General features: G+C 41.1%; 1 protein-coding gene across 2 annotated transcripts in view; it reads left to right on the top strand.

Moving 5' to 3' along the window:
* The window catches only part of LOC149311325 (5-hydroxytryptamine receptor 1E-like), a 59,140-nt gene extending 36,259 nt beyond the window's left edge, over positions 1–22,881 (top strand). The window contains exons 1-2 of one of the 2 annotated variants that reach the window (XM_089528545.1): positions 11,684–11,763; positions 21,422–22,881. In XM_089528545.1, the coding sequence (XP_089384671.1) occupies positions 21,572–22,768 (1,197 nt within the window). In that variant the 5' untranslated portion in view covers positions 11,684–11,763; positions 21,422–21,571 and the 3' untranslated portion in view covers positions 22,769–22,881. Of the gene's footprint in view, positions 1–11,683; positions 11,764–21,421 lie in introns of those variants that run through there. The other variant, XM_089528544.1, reaches the window with a different exon arrangement.
* Positions 22,882–23,592: the final 711 nt, after the last annotated feature.

Below are 23,592 nucleotides of genomic sequence, written 5' to 3'. Positions count from 1 at the left end.
TTGAATTCTGCTTTGTTCCATCATACTTTTCATCTGGGAAAAGGCATTCAATTCTAATGATAAAATTTCCAGGGCTGAAATAAACTCCCCAGTGTTACATAGAGGTGGGCTGTGGATATTTTGTGATGGGAGAAAGCTGTTCCATAAACCTTCAAGGGAGGTTCAGCATTACTGCTTTGCATTCAGAACAAATTTTATGGCTAAGCCCTTGCTGAAGACTAAAATGAAATGTCATACTCAAATCTAAATAAAAGCCATAAACAAACTAGTTGTGACTGACAGCATAGTTCTTGAATGAGAAAAATCTCTTTCACTTCTTTCTGCATTTTGGATTTCTTATTCCTCTAGTATGCTCCATCTAAAATATCAAGAAACTTCAAAAAATAAACTGAAATAAACTTCTCCTCTATCTGCCTCAGCCAAATTCAATAGGTACAGCTGTTCCCAGTATGGAGAAGGCCATGTTGTATCTGCTGATCATGTACTGTTGTTAAAGAGGAGAAGCCTAACAACAACAACAACAACAACAACTGACAACCTCCACATCCATGTCCAAACGCATGGAGCTTCAAACCCAGACCCTTAAAAGTTAATTCTAAAAGTCTTTGGCCTAAAATACAAATCTATCAACTTTTATGTTTTCAACCTTTGATTAAAAAACAAAAAGCTCTCAAATTTGTTCTATCCCAAATGTGACAAATTCTGCCCATTTGCAAATTTTGATAATTTTTTCTCAAAAACTATCTTAAATGAAATCCCCACCCATCTTTAAACCATACTCAGTTTACTCCACACTGAGTCCCACAGTGATCAGCATTGCTTACTTCCAGGTAAATATGGATTGCATGTAGAATTGTAGCCTAAACCCTGCTAAAGCAGTGTGGGTTGAATTGTGGCTAATTCAACCCATGTTGTGCCAGTTGTTTTGGCAAGAACCTTAACTGGATTAGGACATGCTGCCCTGCTGAAGAGGCTATTGTACACTTCAACTTGGGGAGGTAAAACAGCTTCACATTAAGTTATTCAGGCAAAAAAACATGTGTTTCCCATAAAGCACATAGTTTTAGAAATCACAAAAGTGTCACAAGGAGCTCTGACTTAACAAAGGCAAAGCTAATGTTGGTTGCTGCTGTGATTTCTGAACATGGCCTTTAAGTACTAAATCTTCAGTCAAATAATTGCCAAAACTCCCACTTCAGTGAAGCTTCAGGGGTAACAAGAAAGAACAGCAGTCCATGGCTCTTCAAACTGTATGAAAAGAACAATTGGTGAAAACTTGTTATTTAATAGTGCTGGGCAGGAGGGAGGTGTGGAAGTAGGTAGGCTGCCTTTACCATATATTCTAGGTGCAACAGCAGAATATGAAACTTTCATAGTTGTACACCTTATATGTCAAGACATTCCAGAGGCTATAGAGTTTAGGAGTACCAATATTTCCTTGCCATAATCACACATGTCACAGCATCAAGGTTAGACTAGTGGAGCCTGCTCCATAGAAGGACTGCCATTGAGCACCCTTTAGAAACTCAAGATGGTGCATGGTTGTTTTTTTTAAATCGGTGATACATTCCTTATTATTGCTGTATCTCTGACTTACAGTTGTTTCTAGCCTCTATTCAAATGTTGAGGATTACCTTGAAAGCCTAACAATGGTTTGGATCAAGAAAACCTAAACGAACCACCTCATATCTTGGGGGCAGGTCTTGCCTGCTGCTCAAAGTAAATGCACCAGCAAGACTGTCACTAAAAATATAAGAGTCTTAAATCAAGTTGAGTCAGTGTGTCATTTTTGCCAAGTCAGACCAAGCCAAGTCACTGAAGCAACATGATTTCAACTTAAATCCGAGTCATTTGGCTCAAGTCTACATCACTGGCATATTCATGTGGAATTTAGATGCCATTTGCCCTGGAACCAGTGAAAAGCCAGCCCCAGCAGCAAAGGGGCATCTTTGTTCCGCCACCAATAAGAGCTGACTTTTCCCGCTCCTATTTGGGATGCAAGCTGGCTGGATTGGGGCCATGGCATGCAGTTGCTGAGGCGCACGACTCTGCAGCAGTCCCAATCTGGCATTTTGGGGCAATCTGTTTCACTCCTTGGATTAAAAGACTTGGGAGATTATCACATGGGCTTTTATCCCATTGTTTTCCTGACAGGATAAACACATGTTTAACTTTAAAGATGGGTCTCACTGAATTCACCCATCTTCAGCTTGTCTGCAAATGGGAAAATCCTATGCTTGAACATTTACGGGATAAGCACAGGTTACATATGGGCTGCAGATGGGTGAATGTGCTAAGATCCATCTTTAAAGTTAAACACATTTATCCCATCAGGAAAATAATGGGATAAAAGCCCAATGTGATAATCCCTAGCAACACATCATTAGAATGTGCCTTAGGAGCCTATTCCACTCTGCATCCTGCTGCCACCAGACTCAGGTCACTTCAGTGGCTTGGCTTGGACTTGATTTGGCAAAAATGTTGACTCGACTTAACTTGAGACTTGTCTAGGGCAGGTGAGGGAGTTCTCCAAGGCAGCACTAGGCTCCATAGGTGTAGCTACAGAGAAGAAGGGGCAAAATCAGGGTGTTGCCCACCATAATAATTATGCCCCCATGAATTTTATTTCAGTCCCCAAATTACAGTAACTTAAAACCAGTAAGTTAAAAATTATAATAACTTAAAACTTTTCTAGAGTCTTTAAGAAACCCAGTTTAGACAGTTGAAGAAAAGGCACAGATACAGTAACGAAGGGAATGTAAATGTGGCCGATATGCCAGTTCTAGGTATGAATGAGTTTCAGAAGATTATCGCACCGGGGTTAAAACGTTCCCCGGTGCGTTCTAACGGGGGTGAGCACGAAGCATGACGGGAATGCGATGGGGCCCAGAATGCTATTTTACCGCACAGCAGAATTCCGCTGTCGCCGCCGGGCATTTCCATCGTGTTCCCATTGAGTTCCAGGGGACGCCATTTCTGGGGACGCTTTGAAACAGTTCCCAGAAATGGCGTCCCCTGGAACTCAATGGGAACACGATGGAAATGCCCGGCGGCGGTGGCGGCATTCCACTGTGTGGTAAAATAGCATTCTGGGCCCCATCGTGTTCCCGTCACATTCCGTGCTCACCCCAGTTAGAACGCACGGGGGAACGTTTTAACCCCGGTGCGACAATCTTCTCTGTGTATCACTTCCTGCAATGCTAGAAATGTGGGTATGAAGGAACATATAATTGGGTGTTGTGGTGGTAGTGTGCCTTCAGGTCATTTCCAATTTATGGCAACTGTAAAGCACATCTATCATGGGGTTTTCTTGGCAAGATTTGTTTAGAGAGGGTTTGTTTTTACCTTCTGAAGCTGAGAGAATATGACTTGTCCAGTGGCTTTCCATGGCTGAGTGGGGATTCAAACCCTTGCCTCCAGAGTTATAATCCAGCACTGAGACCATCACACTGAACTGGCTCTGTCATTGAGACCAAAAGTCGTATGGGAGGGCAATGTCTTCATTTTGCTTCCACTATAGCTACACTCCTGTCCCTGGAGATAGATCCCCCCCCCCCCCCGGTTGTTATTTAGGTGCCTTTGGAGACTTGGTTCTGTCAGCAAACCTTTGGGATAGACCACTGAAAATCTCTATATTATTTCCCTTGGGTGTCTTTTATCTGCCAATGCTCTACATTGTGTTCTTTATTATTTGTGATTTTATCTCAGGGGTGGACAAGTTCCAAGGGCCTAGGAACATGAACACACACGCACCCTTTTAAGACAAAGCATGTGCTCCCTCTGAGTTTACAAGTAGACTTGCATTTCTGGGACCACAGTTCCATTTCTGAGGCAGATGAGAAAAACATACTTTATTTTAAAAGAATCTTTGAAATGGCTGAAACGGATGTTAGCAATATTGGTTAAAGAGAAATCTTTAGACAAAATTTTAAAAGATTGGGAATTATTTTTGTTTTGTATTTAAAAGAAAGAAATGAAGATTATGATTGCTTAGAGCTATGTTATACTTTAGGTCGGAAGTGGCAATGAATGGTGTTAGTGCTACAGAGAGGTTCATTATAATTAACATTTAACATTATATTCTTGAGTTTGGAGGGTGGGAAGTCAACTAAGGACTGGAACATATGGGCAGGAAAAAGCATCTGAAACCTGCAGTTTCCGGAAGCGAGTTGAACCCCTGCTCTCCACATTGGTTGCTCCCAAGGAAGCCAAAATGTGCACAGCCTGACTGCACAGCATGCTGTCAAGCTGTGCTGCTGGGTAATTTTTCTTGTCACCTCCCCACCATGCATGTGCACTGTTGCTCAAACACACTTCCGGCTACTGTCTGCTGCCTAGATGCCATCCCATTGGATGGCCGCCCCTTTGATCAGCTACACAGTTGCACCTGTGATCCTCCACTGGTGTACAAGGCATTGGAGCATCGGTGTGCCCAATAAAACACTGGCAAAGCACAATCATGGAGAGTATCCCTACATGTCCCCTTCACCCCATGCTCCCTCTTGAACTGTCTGGTTTGTGTATGTTGTATTTATATCCATTGGTGGTGTCACACTTTCACTTTTTTGCATTGCCACCCAGACCACTTAGGTATGCTGGTTTTGTCCTTTTTAAATGTGCACCTGCACCAATGTGTTTATATATAGCTTTAAGGTTAGGGTTAGGATAGATTGTTCCTTCAAAACCTCTCTCGCATCCGTGTGTTTATATGCAGCATCAAAGATGCTAATTTTCCAGCTTGAGTCAGACTATCGTGGCTTCTTTTTGCTCTGGTTTTTAGCCCCAGAGCGCAGCTTCAATCTGGTTTCTGCCTGCTTTGGAGGCATACGTCATCTAAATGCTCTGCTTTCAAAGCAGGTGGAAACCCATCTGTTTCACCCCGGAGCATTGTTAGTTATTTTATGTTATTCTTTGCAGGGTTTTTTGTAGCTGTGTTATTTGGTTTGGTTTAGTGTGGTTTGTGAGTGGGTTAGATTGGGGGGGGGGACATTTTTATGTAAATATATTAATGTGTGTAAAAGCCAGCATGCTGTAGTGGTTGGAGCGTTATACTATGACTCTGGAGACCATGGTTCAACTCCCTACTTGGCCACGTAAACCACTGGGTGAGCTTGAGCAAGTCACACTCTTTCAGCCTCAAAGGATGGCAATGGCAAGCCCCCTCTGAAGAAAACTGCCACTAAAACCTCATGTTAGGTTTGCCTGAGGGTCACTATAAGTCAGAAATAACTTGAAGGCACACAACAACAAATTTAGTGATGGCAGCACTGTCAGCTATGGTAAGGCAAAAATTCCTGAGGAAGCATATGTGTGCCTTTAGAGTGCATCCAGCCCACCCCGCTTTAGAAGCATTAGAAATTCGAGTGATAGTGATATATGAATATTTAAACAAACAAACAAATATGTTTTGAGCTGTCTTAGCTTGATTTTGGAGTGTGGAGGGAGAGAGGGAACAGATCTATATAACAAACAACATTAGAGAGACAGGCTGGGATTAGGCTGTATAATAGGGAAAGAAAGTTTTATTAACAACCTGGTGGCAGTATGTCTTTGTTCACCCTTAATGGCTTACAATACACTTTTGCCTGTGTGTGTTTGATTGCCATATTATGAAAGATGCAAGAAATCTAAAGCCTCCTGATGAATGTGGGACATTTATTTTTATAGCTCTCTGGGCATCTGTTCCTTCTACTAATTAGTAACTAGGGAAAATGTCCTTTGCATCAGATAACATGAATGAAGATGTCGCTTCTCATTTTTCTTTCATGGCGTGCCCTTTGCTGTCTGATCACCACAATAATGCTAAATTATGCATACCCTGGGCCTAAGCAGAAACTCCCAGGATGCAAGGATCTGCCTTGTAGAACAATCATTACCTGTTTTGAAAGGTGACTGATGTGTACATAGAAAGAGCATCTTCTGAGAGCTTATGAAATAAAACAAGGAAAGCACATAACTGGAGCACTGGGTATTTTTGTTGCAGATGGACCAGCTGGCAGGAAAGGTCTGATTGGGAGAGCTAAATGTTGCTGTTACATCAATTAGTATTAATAATGTGCGCATGAAGGTCTTTGCAAAGGGGCAGGCTCTGTGCTCATGTGACAGCCATGTAGACTAAAGTTCCCAGGCTGATGTTGGCCTTACTGGAGACTAGTCTTAAGCAATCAATCAAATCAGTGATTTTAATTCTTGATTTTGTAACATGAGCATTTGGTATTGATATCGCAGATATTTTCCTTGACATAGATATTCCTACCAAGCAATATCTTGGTGCTGTTCATGAGAAGAAAAGGATAAACAAGGGGCCCTTCATATTACTCGATTACAGTACTATAATTCCATTTTAACTGCTATAAAAACATCCAGTGGAATCCTGAATTTTGTAATTTGGTGAGGTGCTAGAGTTATCTGGCTGAGAATTCTAAATGCCCCTCTCTAAACTGCAAATCCCAGCATTTCGTAGGATCAGCCATGGAACCAAACTGAGATCGTAGTGCTATACCTGTGTAGTGTACAAGTTGTTTAATATTCTCTATGAGGCATCTCTATGAACATTATGAAGATGTCTTACACTCAGTCATAAAATTGGTCCATATTGGGCCAATATTAACTATTCTGATGTGCAGTGACTCTCCACATGTTCAAGCAGAGGTCTTTCCCATCACCCACTAACCTGATCTGTCTAACTGGATGGACTTACTTTGTACAAATCTTGTGGTTTATTAGATCTCTAGCCGCTCCAGAAGCTCATAGCAGGATACTAAAATTATAGCCAGCACCTATTATTTGCCCCAACGATGTTTCAAAGTTTTTCTCCTTTGAAGTCCAACATGACTTTCAAAAGCAAACACTTTCACTGAAGTTTCTAACAGCAAATGAACATAGCTGATATATATCATGTCCTTCCTCAAATGTCTCAACTGTACATGTGAGTTCCCCTGTGGCCCTTTACTCTTTTCCTGGTCATTACCTTCTACTAAATGTCTGTGGTCTAGTTCTACATTTGTGATACATTTCCTGTATCATGAGATGCAACTATGCAGATGTAGCTATGTCCCCCATGCTGTGATCTATATCCCCCCAAAAATCTATGTTTTAAGCCTCACAGCCCCAACATGGCTATTTTCAAGTTTCTGGAGCATTGGACAAGTGATGCAGCCAGCCCTCTTTTTGTTGCGGTGCACCCAGGTATGAGAAGAGGACTGAACAAATCATTGCTCACCCTCCTGCTCTCCAACAACTTGGAAATGGCTGTGTGGCTTAAAAGGTAGGTTTTGGAGGGGCATTTGGTCACTGCAGTGGCACAATGACCCTAAAAGTGAATTGCAGTGCTGTGGGTCAGACATACAACATCACAGTTGCTAAACAAATTGCCAGCTTTGATTTTTAAAAAGGATGGAATAAAGGGTTGTCAATTAAATTCTCAAATACAGTTTAAAAAGCTATTTGATGATCTTTTCTTCCCTGTTTTATTGAATCATTTCCTGTATTGCTATGTATTTTATATATATTATCCTACTAGAGATGCCCCCTCCCCACCCCCACTCCCTTTGTGTTGTGTCTTTTTAGATTGTAAGCCTGAGGGCAGGGATCCGTCCAATTAAAAAGATTATATGTACAGTGCTGTGTAAATTTACAGCGCTTTATAAATAAAGGTTAATAATAATAATAAGCAGAAGCCCTTTTAAATGGAAGAGTAATAAGCAAGATACTGATTCTGATGAAAACAGTGCACTTGGTGACATTTACCTTGTTCAATATTATTATCTCTGTGTTAATTCAGCTAGCACTATTTTCCCCAAAGTTAAATAGGTCAGATTTCCTGGTTCTGAGGTAAATATTTGTGCTTGGCATGTCTCTAAGCAATATAAGACATGAAGTAGAACTTTTTATAGGCGTGAGGTGACCACCACATTTAAAATGTTGTTGTCTGAAAAGGTTACATGTACCTTTGAGCTTTACAGCAGACAGATACCATCTCTTTCAGATTCCAGATTATGCTGAATGTACCTAAGGGCATGTTTATATAAGTCAAAGATAGCAGAATTAGAAGTAAATACTTACTTTGTAAGCTGCCTGGCAAGGAGCCGTATTGCATCTGTGCAGTGTGTACAATACCAACTACACTGCTGGCATTAAATAAATGGTAAATGGCTAATATATCACCAAGCATGTTAATGACTGACTCTGCCCTATGCATTGCACATACAAGGACGTAGCCAAGGGGGGGTTCTTGGGGTCCGGACCCCCCCCCTTCCATGAGAAAAATGAATGGTGTGTGCTGCTGCGCCGCCGCACTCAAGCCCCATTATAATGGTGGCACTTAGTCTGGACCCCCCCCCCCCCTTCCTAAAATCCTAGCTACGTCCTTGGCACATACGAGTGCAATCACTCCTGTGTGAAAAGGAGGGAAGAGGGAAAGGAATACACACTTGAAGTCATTGCACTTTCTGGATCATTTGGACGGAGTTCAAAACATCCCTAGGCATGGCAGGAAATGCAAAATGATCTGAAAATCTGGTGAAGCAAACCTTTTATCCTTGCAGTTAACTTTTCTGATCCACTCACTTTTGGCTCCAAATTCATCCTCTATGAGCTCAATCCAGGGACAGCATGTATGCTTTAACACATGCTCGTTTGTTCACTTGGCATAGTATATGTGCTCCATATATGCATACAAATCAGTTGCCGTTAACTTATCTTTCAACTGAAGCTTCAGTAATGAGAATAATGTAAAATCAGAATGATGTTTGGTTCCAAAACTCCCTGTGGATACTAAAATCTGTGGCTGCTCAAGTCCCATTAAATACAATGGGGTAGTAAAATGGTGTGCCTTATATAAAATAGCAGAATCAAGGTTTGCTTTTTGGGTGTTTTAAAAAATGTTTTCAAGCTGTGCATGGTGGAATCCATGGATGCAGAATCCATGGATACTGAGGGCCAGCTATAAAAAATAAGTTGTTACTATCTCAAGCACTTCAGGACCTTGGAGAGGAAATTAGGGTATGCTTTGAAGTAGTCTCCCCAAATCTCCAGATAAGAGTATCATGGTGGGGGGGGGGGGAGTGGAGTGTGGGCTGCACAGGGTGATACCCTAAAAGGGGGGGTGACACGACTGCTCCCCAAATGTCTGCAGCTCACTGAAAGAGATGGCCTGAGTGGGGTGAAGCTCAGTGGGTGGAAAAAGGAGTCTCCTCTGGGTTTTGTAAATTGTTTTACTCTTTTTACATTTTCTTTAATAACATCACATCTTACCAAATTTTCACTTTAATCACATGTCATGAAAATACATTTAGGCTGTGTGTGTGATATTGTAATTTAAAGGCATAATTTACATTTTGCTAGTTGTTACTGTCACAACTATTGCCATTATATTCTGTGACATATGAGAATTACAGTTTATAAAAAATATTAGTACAAAAAACATTACTTTTTTTCCAGCCCTCATGGCAGAAAGCCCAACAGGTAGTTATTGGCCTAATTTCTGCAGAGCAGAAAGGCAGCTGTGTAGCCCTTCATGGCTTGGCCCTGAGCTACCTGCAGGAATGCCTCTCCCTACATACTCCGTCCCACACTCTCAGAACATCTGGGAAGAATCTATTGGAAATACAAATGACTAGATTGGGCACGATTTCCCAAAGAACTTTCACTGCCGCTGCCCCTAAATTGGGGAATGGCCTGCCAGAAGAGATCCGTCTTATTACCACCTTGGACGCAGCCAAGACGGAGCTCTTCCGGTGGGCCTGTCTTTGACTATGATTCTGTGCAATTCTACTGTTATAAAACTGTTGCACTATGATAAATTAGCTTTTAATTGATATTATTATTGTTAATGATGTACTGTATTAGATTTATTTCTTTTTATTAATTGTATTTGTATGTTTTTATTGGGTTGTAACCCCGCCTCAATCCGCAGGGAAATATAAATAAATTAGTAGTAGTAGTGGTGGTGGTGGTGGTGGTAGTATGGGAGGAGGTCAATGCACAGGTAACACCGTGAGGTGCTGCACCAGGTCACGCCAACCCTAGTCACACCACTGCTTGTAGCACAAAACAGTCAGACCTTTGGTATTTTGCAGATACCAAAAATTGCGGGACTTCCAGTCCCATTTTCCTAATGGCAATGTGGCGTGCGCTCCCCCCCAGTACAGCCACATGCATGTACCCCCATTAGGGACAACCAGGACTTGCCATCCACAGATGCTGAAATCCACAGATGGCAAGGATACGAAGGATCCACTGTACTTTCTACCTTCCCAAGACAACATGGCTTTGTAATTCAATACATTTGGAGGGCACAAAGTTGGAAAAATGCTTTATACAATAACTGAATAACAGAAGGCACTCTGGATTATATGTTTAAATTAAATCCCTTGAAAAGTGGGCATGTTAACTAAATTATTCATTTTGCCAAGTCAAGGTCTATATTAGCAACCAGCTAGTCTAGTTTTGTTATTGTTGCTGTATGCCTTCAAGTCTAGTTAACCCTTACTAATTTACATTATCCGTTGCGCACAAGAGGCCAGTGTGGTGTAGTGGTTTGAGTGTTGAACAAGGACACTAGGAGACGAGTATTCAAATCTCTACTCATTCATGGAAACCCACTCAGTGATTTTGCCCAAGCCCCACAGATTGGCTGAGTCTATGAGAAGGCTGAATCCTTCCCCCAGAGGAAGGAAGTGGCATCCCTCCAAACAAATCTTGCCAAGCAAACTCAGCGATAGATTTATCTAAGGGTCACCATAAATTGGGAATGACTTTAAGGCATGTGACAAACACATTACACACAAATGGAATGATATGTGCCCACAGTCATCCTGTCTGGATTTCCATCTGCAGATCTCGGCAGTATTTCATGGGTAGAATATTTGATGCTATAAATTTATGTCCTGTGAGCTAGAGACCTGCCCCCACAGATCCAGATATGGGAAAGAGTGTTGTAATGACTTGGTGGAGATGGTAAAATACTCGTCATCTATTCAGATACATGATCCCACTCAGCCAATCTAAGGAGCCTATCAAGGAGAAAATCATATGGCCTTCCAAATGTTGTTGGACTGCAATTTCAACAAAGTTCACAGCATAAGTAACAGTGAGGAATAATGGATGTTGCAATGCAACAATGGACATTATCACACACAGCTTTTAAACCACCATTAAAGCTAGAAAATAGTGCCTTAAGCAGCACTTATTACATGATGCCATCTCCATCTCATCACTGTCTTCCCCTCCACACGTTCTTAGATACCACCTTGTCATTGATGGGGAAAACCCCTCAATAAGCTCCCAAACACTCTGCTATAACTGTAGTCCTCATGTAAAATTGCATTAAAATAAAATTTTAAATTTTAAAAACCTGAAATCCATTCTGGATTTGACATAGGGTTAGAGAGGAGTGCAGAAGAGAGCACAAGGGCCCTGTCACATTATTGCAGAGATGTGTGAGATGGAATGGGCCAAAACAGTATGCATCCAGTTGCCTTTACTAGTGCAGTCTTGGCAAAAATGGGCTAGAATGGGGCTTGTGTAATAAACTTCAATATCTGGGGAGCTATATGATTCCCATCTATCCTATAAATTCAGATAAAAGAATATTAATGCATGATTTGAAAGACTGGACTTCCAGCTTCTCAAGCAAACTCTTATGGCCTAATCTTTGATTATTTGCATTAGAACCTGCAGAGCTGATTCTAATTCTTCAAGTGAAAAATGGCATGAAATTTAGGTGATCAGATCATGTTGAAATACAAAGCAGCAGTAAAGGTAGGTAGTCTTTCTTTAGGAAGAACTATTTATTCCAGTCATTTAAAGTCTCCTTTTTTGTTTTATTCTTCATATTGCAATTAATCCTGTGCGTCTCAAATTGACATCTCTTCCTGACTTATAGGTAGACTGAAAACATCTCTCTTGGTTAAGATTTGACTTTCCACATATTTTCAGTGTCCCCAGTCTTCCTTCCTTAGGGGAAGAATTTATCCTTTTTTATGTCCTTCTGTAAAAAGTACTATATCCTAAAGAGAATGCTTCCCTAGAGGAAAGTGGAACCAATATTTTACTTTAATACTGCTCAGGGGTTTCTTTTTTGATAGCCTGCTTCATGGTGAGTTCTTGATGTTTGCCTCTTATCTTTGCTTGATGAGATCTGAACTCACCTATAGAAATGTAGAAGTGTGGTGAGACTCAGACTTGCAGTGGGCTGTGTAGGCAGTGCATTCTTAGGATTACTGTCACCCGGTGTGGTAACTCATGGTGTCAAGCCCCCATTGACCACCTTCTACACCACACCATACAGAACCCTTAGTCATGTTGTTTGTACTAACGTTACTCATAAACTATAATTCCCAGATATCACTGAATGTAATGGCAATAGTTGTGGCGTAAATAACTAATACACTTAAAATTGTACTTTTAAATTACAATATCATACACACAGCGTAAATGTATTTACATGTACATAGTTGAATGTGCTTAAAGTGAAAATTTGGTAAAATGTGATGTTTTTAAAGAGTTTTTTTTAATAATTATTTTTTTGGAGGGAATTCTAAATTTTCTTTTAAAAAAATAAACCTGGATCCTCTCCTTTCTCCTCCCACTGAGCCTCACCTCACTCACACAATATCTTCAGCATTTTAATTGGACACAGGTAAATGCCACAGACCATTTCTGTCTAAAGGTAGATGTTTAAAGAGCAGTGGTGTTACCCCCTCTTAGGATGTCACCTGGTGCACTCCATACTCCCCACATACCTCAAGTGATGCACTGCGTGTAGGGAATTATTCAAGGGAAAATCCATCTGCCGGTCCTTTCTGAGAGAAAGGCGACATACAAATGTAATAATAAACAAACAAACAAACATATGCCATCATTATCCAACACAGAACTTGCAAAAGTTTCTACTATAACCCTGAGAACTGCTGTGGTCATGTTGACTGGAGGATTCTGGGAGCTGTCATTTTTTAAAAAAAGGAACGTTTCCAAGCTCATATCTGACTCTGACCAAAGGAAAGGACCGCAGAGACCCACATGATCATCTCATAACCGCAGTAGACCAGAGCAGGTCTAGTAACACCTGATCTCATGGAGTCTTTGGGCCTTCTGGTCTTTCCTTGCATCAACAGTGCCTTGACTCCCACTGTGTCTGACATTAAACAATTACTTATTTTTGCCACCAAAATATCAGATCAGTAGGAAACCAAGCCTAGAACAACTATTTCTTTCAGAGAACTTAAAGTAGAACTTCCATCTAGTATGGACATTGGCTATGATGGGTGGGTGGGGGGGGGGGGGGTTTGTGGGTCCTAAATCCAAATGCTAGTTCCAATTAGAGAAGAGCCCTTGAAACAATGGAATGTACTTAAGTTTTGACTTACAGAATTTGCATTGATTTCTGCTCATGTTGGGGTAGCAATTGGATTTATGTCTAAATGATGTAATCTTTGTGTTGGTGCCCTTTGTTTCATAGTACACTATGCAACGACAGCAGGAGTAAAAGGGGCACAAATACAGGAGAAGGTATAGAAAATTCCAGTTTTCAGCAGTTTTTTTCTGCAATGCTGTGCTTCTTGTGTGTCCTCAAAGCTATAGTGTCCTGAGAAGGTTGGCTTTGAAAATCGTGTGTGCCATGGGAAACTCTGTAACCTCCCAAGGAACATTTATAAAGTTCCAAATAATAACTGAAACTGAATAGCTAATTTTCCAAGGCAGCTTTCTCAGAATATCTTGGTTCTGAGGATCCACCTCCAAGAGAGGTATTGCAGAAGCAGGCTGCCCATGGTTCAGCTACTTTCTTCCTTGATAATGGTAGCAGTGATGACTTTTTGTGGAATTGTGCCACAGCAGCAGGGGAAGTCAAAGATTTCTTGTTCAGTTTATCACTTCTTACTAGCAGACATTTAAAATCCACTTAGCCATCACTCATTTCAGCTGGTTCATAGGACCATTTCTAACACAGAGAAGTCAACTTGCATCAATTTGTTCGCAGCAATTCTAGCATGTTTAATGGGTTGCAGTGCCTTGGAGTATATTCTGAAGCTGCTTTGACCGAGACATGACAAATTGTAATCTGGCTCCCTTTTGAATTATTTACATATCCAGTAAAACACATCTCCCACTCCCCCAAAAATCCTATTGTATGCATTCAGACTTACAAAAGGGTCTTCTAAGCAGGTAGGTAGAGCATATTGCTCTATCTTGCCTCAGTACAACTTCAGTGAAATGGAAACAGTACAGGAGACGGCTACAGACACTTTGCCTGGGATCAATGCTATACTAATATTTAAAATATTTAATTATCTTTCTGTTTATTTCATTTAATTTTTATCCTGTCTTTCCACAAAAAATGTTCACGGCAGCTAAAACCCACCATGAAAAACAAAGTAATAACTAAACAAACTAAAAATAACTTAAGCAGTAAAACCATAACTTCCTGCTGCATTTTGTTGCAAACTAATCTCCCCATTCTCTCCCCATTTCCTCTTCTTTTTCTGCCACCTGCCTTTCCTACTCTCCTTTATTTTTGTTTTTGTACTCCAAAGGCAAACTTTATAGCAGCAACAGCTACTCTCTTTGCAGCCTGTTTTCATTTTCCTTACAGCCCAACTGACTCCCACAACTTGTGCTATAAAGAAGGTGAAAATGAAATGTAAGTTTACAAGCTTTGGCTTGTTTTGCAGACCATGACTATCCCTAACTAACCCAGCCACCGTGTAAAACCTTTTACACAGCAGTAATCCTGCAGGCAGAAAGAACATTTTGTGGGGTACAAGCCGCCTTGTCTATTAAAAAGTTTGCCGGAACGTGACCCCTACCAGTGTGGTGTTCTGCAAGAACCTAAAATTGGTTTCACTGCTGCAGAAGAAAATCTATTCTAAGCACCATAGTACATTCAGTTCAACAGCAATGGGGCTCCCACTGGAGGAATAAACGATTGTATAATAGAGAAAAGTGGGCCTTTCAGAGCCTGGAAAAGTTAGTTTTTTGAATGGCATTGTCCAGTATCCCCCAGATAGTGTGGAATGCTGCTGGAGGATTCTGGAAGCTGTCATTCAAAAAACTAACTTTTCTAAACCCTACAATTATTGCATTTGTTAAAGACAATGAATGAAACACTGGCAACTGATACTGATACTTCAAGGTATCTTGGTGGACCACCCGGTTCACTAGTTTCTTTCCTTGTAACTCTGAAGGGATCCCAGTGCCTCACATTTTAGTCTATAGCTGAGAAACATGCTGTTGGACTGTAAGTCACAGCAGTGTTATCCTACATAGTCAACGGTGAGGAATACTAGGAGTTGTAGTCCAACAATATCTAGGATCCATATGATTCCTACTTGTTTTAATCTAATATTAGACTAACTGTAGCTCTCCAGATGTTGTTGGACTGCATCTCCCAACAGCCCTCAGTGTTGACTATGTTGCCTAAGCAGGAGAGACTTTGTAATCCAACCATACATTGAGGACTGCGGGTGCCTAACCCTGGTCTGATACAATTTAAGATAAGTTTCTAAAGCCAAATGCTGGAACTATTCATTCATAGGCATGTTCAAAGTTAAGCTGTAAATCATCAATTCAAGTAAGAATTCTAACATGTGATAATTGTTTTTAGAGCTTGTCAATGAATTTTCACATCAGTGGGTTGTCTGTGTCCAACAAGAAAAAGAGCAAGTCCCTGACTGTCTCCTGCAAAAAAGAGCTCAGTGGGATATGTAGTTTATCAGAAACAATTAGAGCAAACTGCATAACCACCTGAAGACAGTAATGGGCTGTATGTGTATGTATATATATATATATATATATATATATATATATATATAATCTTTAAGCTCTTGCTTGAAAGCAACATAATATAAAATTTGTGATTTTAATGTACTGTTTCTAAATTGTTAAAAAGGCTGACAGCTGAATGGAAAAATGCTATGAAAAGCTAATCTACATTAGCTTAAATATGCTTTCTAAAACAATTTACCTCTTGAAGATACTAAATGAAAGTAAGATGATAAATGTGCAAAGTCACAATGCCTTTGATTTTTTGTTCATAATAAAGGCTGTTATCTAGTTTCGTCTCTTATATGAGTATATTATGCATGATGTAGCTACATCAAAGATAGGTTTTGGCAAAATGCGTTTATTCCTCCAGTCCAGGTCTTATCACATACATGGTAAGTGGGGAAGCCTGAGCTTGCAAAATAATAATAATAATAATAATAATAATAATAGGAGCCCTGGTGGCGCAGTGGTTAAATGCCTGTACTGCAGCCATTTACTCAAAACCACAAGGTTGCGAGTTCAAGACCAGCAAAAGGGCCCAAGCTCGACTCAGGCTTGCATCCTTCCGAGGTCGCTAAAATGAGTACCCAGACTGTTGGGGGCAAATTAGCTTACTTGCTAATTAGCTTACTTGCTGTTCACCGCTATGATCTTTGGAATAGCGGTATATAAATAAAACAAATTATTAATCAATTAAATTAATAATAATAATAATAATAATAATAACAATAATAATAATGCCCCTACAGAAGGAATTGGACATTTTTGTCTGATATGTAACTGTGTATTTAGTTGCAGACTGAAGAAGAAAAGTTGTGTGTATGGTACCATTGTGATTCTGGTGCCTTTGCACACTGCAGAGGCTCACTGTGGGTTGCCAATGTAGGTGTGCAGTGCACCTTACAATCAGGCATTTCACATTTCTTTGCAGATTCAGTTGTGCAATGTTACAATTCACTGATCCCCAATCACCATGTAACCCCATGAGTGCAAAGTCAAGCTCTGTCTCCTTTATCTAGGGCCTTTTATATACTGACTAAATACCCCTAACTTTCCCCAGGTTCAGCGTATGTTTACATGATGCAGGCTCAAACCCCCCAAACTGTCTTCATAATGTCCAAGCCTGATTTGGGGTTTCTACCCCTTAACCTGCATCTACTTAATTCACATTTTGCTGCAGGTTTTTCAGTCATTTCACAGCAACCACAGCAGCTGTTTCACTCTTGTGGTCCTAAGCCACACATCACTGTCCTCACTGTTGGTGCATTGCTCTGGGATCCCAAAGAGGCACTCAGCATTGTTAGCATGGCTGGGCACCTTGTTCTGGCTTCAGAGTGACGTGCCCACAGTGGCGGGGGCAGGAAGCAGCTCAGCACCGTGTAAGTGCTGCTATCTCATCACTGCAGAGACATGATGCTGTCACTGTGGGAACATTGCTCTGAGGCCAGAAGGTGCCCAGCCATGCTAATGATGCTGAGTGTCTCTTTCTGATCCCAGAACAATGTGCCAAATGTGGGAACAGTGGTGGGTGGCTTGGGACTGCAAGAGTGAAGGCAGCTGCTGTCATGGACTGAAAAACCAGCAGCAAAAGTGATTTAAGTAAATATGGTTTGTTGTCATCCCTGTGAAATAGGCAAGAGGCATATTTGGGGTCATAATACTCCAGGGACACCCAGAGTATTCTGGAAGATGTATATGAGCAACTAGATCTCAGACAGTTACTTTGGGGAAGCATTGGAACAATAATGGTATTTAATTGCTTTTTCAAAGATATATTTCCAAGCACAGTTTAATATAGAGCCAACCTGAAGTTATTATGTGAAACTGTTCATGAAATGGCTTCTTATTTATTAAAAACCACCCTTGTGTTCCAGTTAAAGATTCTGCATCATAGAAAGTTTAATCCTCCAGTGCACAAAGAAGAGTCCTCTGTTGTGATCCTCTGTCTGCAAAAAGTGCTTCTTACTGGGGCCTGTGGGAGTACATCACACTTCAACTCCAGTAGCCTAAAAAATCCTTCCTGTTCCTCTAAGGGGTTGTTCCCACTTAAGATTTGAAACGATTTAAAATACAACGTTTTTAATAAAATCGATTCAAAATAACACTGTTCTTATCCCACTATCCGAATCGCTTTGTTCATTGTTCCCATCTGGTTATTTAAATCGAAGTTTTTACCTGCAAGCGTTCCTACTTGGCATGAAATCAGTGTTTAAATAAAGCGATTCTTCTCCTCCATACCTTATTTGGAGCTGTCAATCAATAGTACGTCAGAATGACGTAACGTTAATCCGGAATATTTGGAAGCGATTTATCTTTTGGCATCGTTTCCATTTCATTGACTGTTTGTGAATTTAGCGAATTTAGGAAAGCGAATTTAGGAAACCCAAGCTCTTTCCAGAGGAACTATGGGATAGGTTTTCCATGACAGCATCCCCTCTTCATGTCTCCCAAGACAGCCAGGGAGAATCCCTTCAGAGAGCACAGAGATCAATGGGGGAGGCTGCTGGAAAAGCGAATTTAGGAAACCCAAGCTCTTTCCAGAGGAACTATGGGATAGGTCTTCCATGACAGCATCCCCTCTTCATGTCTCCCAAGACAGCCAGGGAGAATCCCTTCAGAGAGCATAGAGATCAATGAAGGAGGCTGCTGGAAAAGCGAATTTAGGAAACCCAAGCTCTTTCCAGAGGAACTATGGGATAGGTTTTCCATGACAGCATCCCCTCTTCATGTCTCCCAAGACAGCCAGGGAGAATCCCTTCAGAGAGCCCAGAGATCAATGAAGGAGGCTGCTGGAAAAGCGAATTTAGGAAACCCAAGCTCTTTCCAAAGGAACTATGGGATAAGTTTTCCATGACAGCATCCCCTCTTCATGTCTCCCAAGACAGCCAGGGAGAATCCCTTCAGAGAGCCCAGAGATCAATGAAGGAGGCTGCTGGAAAAGCGAATTTAGGAAACCCAAGCTCTTTCCAAAGGAACTATGGGATAAGTTTTCCATGACAGCATCCCCTCTTCATGTCTCCCAAGACAGCCAGGGAGAATCCCTTCAGAGAGCCCAGAGATCAATGAAGGAGGCTGCTGGAAAAGCAGGGAGGGAGCACTCTTCCCAAAGATTCTCTTTCCAGGGTTGGAGGAGAAGGCAGATTCCATTTGAGAAATGGAGGGAGAAAGGGTCTATCCCCCCCCCCCCATTGATCAGAGCCCTTCCTTGCCTGGGCGAGATCAGATGCCTCCTCGCGAGGAGCCTTCCCTTCCCTGTCTGGGCGAGATCAGAGCCCAAGCGGGCAGGGAATGCCTCTTCGAGAGGAGGCTTCCCTTCCTGCCTCTCCTCCGTTAGAAATGGGCTCTCCCCACACAGAGGGGAGGTTGCAATCCACCGGCAGATGCAGGCGCTTGAGCAGCCGGGACTTCAGGCGCTTAAAGCGCTGAAGAGATTAAGCGCCTGTAAACCATTAAAATAAAAAATAAAAATAATCCTTATCTCTTATTGAAAGACCACAGCGGACAAAGGGGTGAGGGAAGCAAAAATGGCGACAGCCATGACGGATGGGGACAGAAAGGGCAACTCCCCCAAAGCCAGCCCCATCGCACTCGGCTCCTCCCATCCAGCTAACCTGATTTCAAAGGTTGTCGTTCCTATTTAAATGCTCCGGTTCCTAACTCAAATCAATGGAAAAACGTAGGTCGGACCCTAGTGTTTTTTTAACACGCGTTAAATGAGGAAAACTCGATTTAAATTTTTATCCCGCTCTACGATTCGATTTGTAGTGGGGACGATTGCGGGTTGCTCTAGAACCGTTCTAGCTTTAAATCGGATCCTAATAGGAACGCCACTCCTTGGATTCGATTCAGAACGCGGGGTTTCACCTAGTGGGAACAACCCCTAAGACTCTCTAGTGAATCTCTGATGTAGCCGTTGACTGCTTTCTTATTTAAACTGCCCAGTGTACTTTATTACCAGTGTACTTTATTTTATTATCAGAGCTGTTTTTGTTTAAGTCGTTTGATATCTTGTTTTCCATCTTTGCTATGTCCTTTGTTATGCTTTGGGTGTTTCTTTTATAACAGAAAATCAGTTTTTAACATTAGCTTACATGTTGTTGTTGTTGTTGTTGTTGTTGTTTTGTTATATTTATTTCTATCTTGCCTTTTCCCCAGCTTTCCCAGGGACTCAAAGAGGCTTACAAAGATTTTTTTTAAAAATGTTGAAAATTCACAAGATACACAAGTTAAAATAGAATTAAATAATAAAAAATCCAGATTAAAACATTAAACACGCACACACCACAACAACAATTAGCAATATCCAGTGTATTGTGTAAGATGTCCTTTTTGTGTATCTTTACTCATCAAATGCCTCTTGGAATAGGATATTCTTTGTTTTTATATGAAAAACGGTTAGGGAGGGTGCCAGTCTAATTTCCCTGGAAAGGGAGTTCCAATGCTTGGGGGCAGCCACCATCTTAGATCTGACAGCAACAACACAACAACATCCACTGTCTTGGATGTTACTGAGTGCCTTCAAATCATTTCCAACTTATGGTGATCATATCATAGTGTTTTCTTGGCAGGATCGGGGGGAGGGGAGGTTGACAGTGCCTTCCTCTGAAGCTGAAAGTGTATGACTTGCCCAAAGTCACCTAGTAGGTTTCCATGGTTGCATGGGGATTCAAATCTTGGTCTCAAAGAATTGTGCTGAGTAAATTCTAAAGTATTTTCTATTCCTAATTCTAGTATAGTGTAGAATTAAAGTTCTTGTTGTGTGCATTCAAGTCATTTCTGACTTATGACAACCCTAAGGTGAACCTAGCATGGGGTTTTCATGGCAAGACTTTGTTCAGAGAAAGTTTGCCATTGTCTTTCCCTGAGGCTGAGAGCATGTGACTTTCCTGAGGCCACTCATTGGGTTTCATGGTTGAGTTGGGAATTGATCCCTGGTCTCCAGAATCATAGTCCAACACTCAAACCACTACGCCACATTGGTAGTGCAATTAAGAGTTACAAATCTATAATAGACAAGTATTGCATTTCTTAACACTAGTGTGGATTCCACTATGCACCCAACTGGGGCCAATGTTTCACAGTATACAGTTGTAGCACCATAATTCCACTTCAGCTGCATAGGCTGCATCCTGGGGTTTGCAGTTGTTTACAAGAGCTCTCTGACTGAGAATTCTAATTATTCCTTCCTATAATCTGCAGATCTCAAGATGCTAAAGGATGAAACCATGGCAGCTAAAGTAGAATCACAGAGCTATACGTGTGCAGAGTCAAAGGACACTCAGAATCACAGCACATTGTTTTTCTTTGCTGCTTCATCCACCAAAAAATAATAATATGGGGTGTTTTTGACACAACTGGTTTCAGTGGCTGGAAGAAGGCAGTGTCCCAGTGGCAAAAAAACAAGAGATAACACGGGGACATTTTTGTCTTGGCTGTTTTCTCTTTGTAAATAAATAAGTGAAGACTGAAATATGGGGAAATTATTTACAGTTGTTCAGGTGCTGCCACAGAATGCCCACCCTGTAGATTTATTTTTGTGTGGGTGCCACAATAAAACATGACTTGGGGACAATAATGTTCCATCCTGGTGCATGAGGCTTAAATAAAGAAGTAGTCAGAAAATGTGTTACTAACAGCCTTATATTTTGTCTTCCAGCAAAGCAGTGAACAAGTGGGATACAAACACCTAGATATGGAAAAGATGGACTTCCAGATATCAACTATAAAGTATCCTTGAGGTCTCTTCCAACTCTATGATTCTGTGATTACAACTCTACCTTGAGGTCTCTTCCAATTCTATGGTTCTATGATTCTATGTATCTTTGATGGTCTTTTGGAATGGAGGGGTTTTAAACATAATTCTGTCCACTCACTCAAGGCAGTGAGAAGTTTATGTAGGCCAGAGAAGATGAATCATACAAACCTCACAACAGAAACTAGTGTGGCTGTCAGATCCAAGACAATCACCGAAAACATGCTGATTGCCCTGACTCTGTCTGTAATTACTACCCTGACAATGCTGTTGAATTCTTCAGTCATCTCGGCAATCTGTACAACCAAAAAGCTTCACCAGCCAGCAAATTACTTAATATGCTCACTGGCTGTTACAGACTTGCTTGTTGCTGTTTTGGTCATGCCCTTGAGTATTACCTACATAGTTATGGAAAGATGGACCCTTGGATACTTTCTCTGTGAGATATGGCTGAGCATAGACATGACTTGTTGCACATGTTCAATACTTCACCTTTGTGTCATTGCACTGGATCGATACTGGGCCATTACAGATGCCATTGAATACGCCAGGAAGAGAACTGCCAAGAGAGCTGCAGTTATGATTGGCACAGTATGGACCATATCCACTTTTATCTCCATGCCTCCTCTGTTTTGGAGAAACCATAGTGCTAATACCAATTCCAGTGAATGTCAGATTCAACACAGCCATGTGATCTATACTATTTACTCCACATTTGGAGCATTTTATATCCCTTTGACCCTTATATTGATTGTCTATTACCGGATTTATCATGCTGCAAAGAGCCTTTATCAAAAACGTGGATCAAGCAGACACCTCAGCAGCAGGAGTACAGACAGTCAAAACTCCTTTGCCAGTTGTAAGCTCACACAGACATTCTGTGTATCAGATTTCTCCACATCTGATCCAACCATGGAATTTGACAGAATGCATGCTTCAATGAGGAGCCCTACGTTTGACAATGATCTGGATTTTGTTGGAGACCGACAACAGATTTCCAGTGTACGGGAGCGCAAGGCTGCACGAATCCTTGGCCTTATCTTAAGCGCATTCATTTTATCTTGGTTTCCATTTTTTATGAAGGAACTTATTGTGGGCCTAGGACTGGGCAATGTGTCTTCTGATGTGGCTCACTTTTTGACATGGCTGGGTTATGTGAATTCTCTGGTCAATCCTCTGCTGTACACTAGTTTTAATGAAGATTTTAAACTTGCCTTTAAAAAGCTCATTAAATGTTGGGAACACTCTTAAAACAACACCAGATGGTTTCAATGTGACTTACTGGCCTTAAATATGAAAGAGAGAGGAAAAATAACTTAACCTAGCAACCCATTTGGATTATTTTGTTTTGGGGAGCACATATAAAAAGGATTAATTTGGCTTGTCTTTCTGCTTAATTTCTCTTTAGTCTATGAACCTATCATGCTGTTTTCTACCTCTTTGTACTATGAGTACATGTGTTTCTATATCATGAGATTCAAATACATTTTATTACACGGGTTCTTTCCCTCTCTCTGTCTCACTCTCTCTCTCTCTCTCTCTCTCACACACACACACACACACACACACACACACTGAAATAGCAGATGCAAAATACCCAATTCAATATTTGTCTTTAGGCCACTTCTAATAAAGTATGAGCCCAGTATGTCAATGATGACCCATTCTGTCTCCCCCCCCCCCAAGTCTTATGCATACATTTGTTTCAGCACGCTGTCCATTAAAAACATAAAAGGAGCCATGCTGGATCAGACCAAAGATTTGTCTAGTCCATTCCTCTTTCCTTAAAATGGTCAACAAGAGAGCTATGAGAAACCCACAAGCAAGTTGTGAGTTCACTGGCATGATTTGCTTGTGTTCCCCAACATCTGATATAGAGGCATCTTTCCTCTGATTTTGGAGGTAGTATATGGTCATCCTGGCAAGGAGCCACTGATAATCTCATTCCCCTTGATTTACAAAGGTAGGCTGATGTACTCCTTCTGTAAATTGACCCAGTCATCCCTCTCCTCTATGGAGCACCTGCCTAGATCATCTGAATTACTCTGCACTGCCTCTTCCTCTAAATTCTATAT

The sequence above is a fragment of the Sceloporus occidentalis genome, unplaced genomic scaffold (assembly GCF_023333645.1).
Source record: "Sceloporus occidentalis isolate IW3139 unplaced genomic scaffold, rSceOcc1.0.p SCAF_6, whole genome shotgun sequence".
NCBI lineage: Eukaryota > Metazoa > Chordata > Lepidosauria > Squamata > Phrynosomatidae > Sceloporus > Sceloporus occidentalis.
The sequence above is the reverse complement of the archived record's forward strand: the minus strand, read 5'-3'. Positions and strand labels throughout refer to the sequence as shown.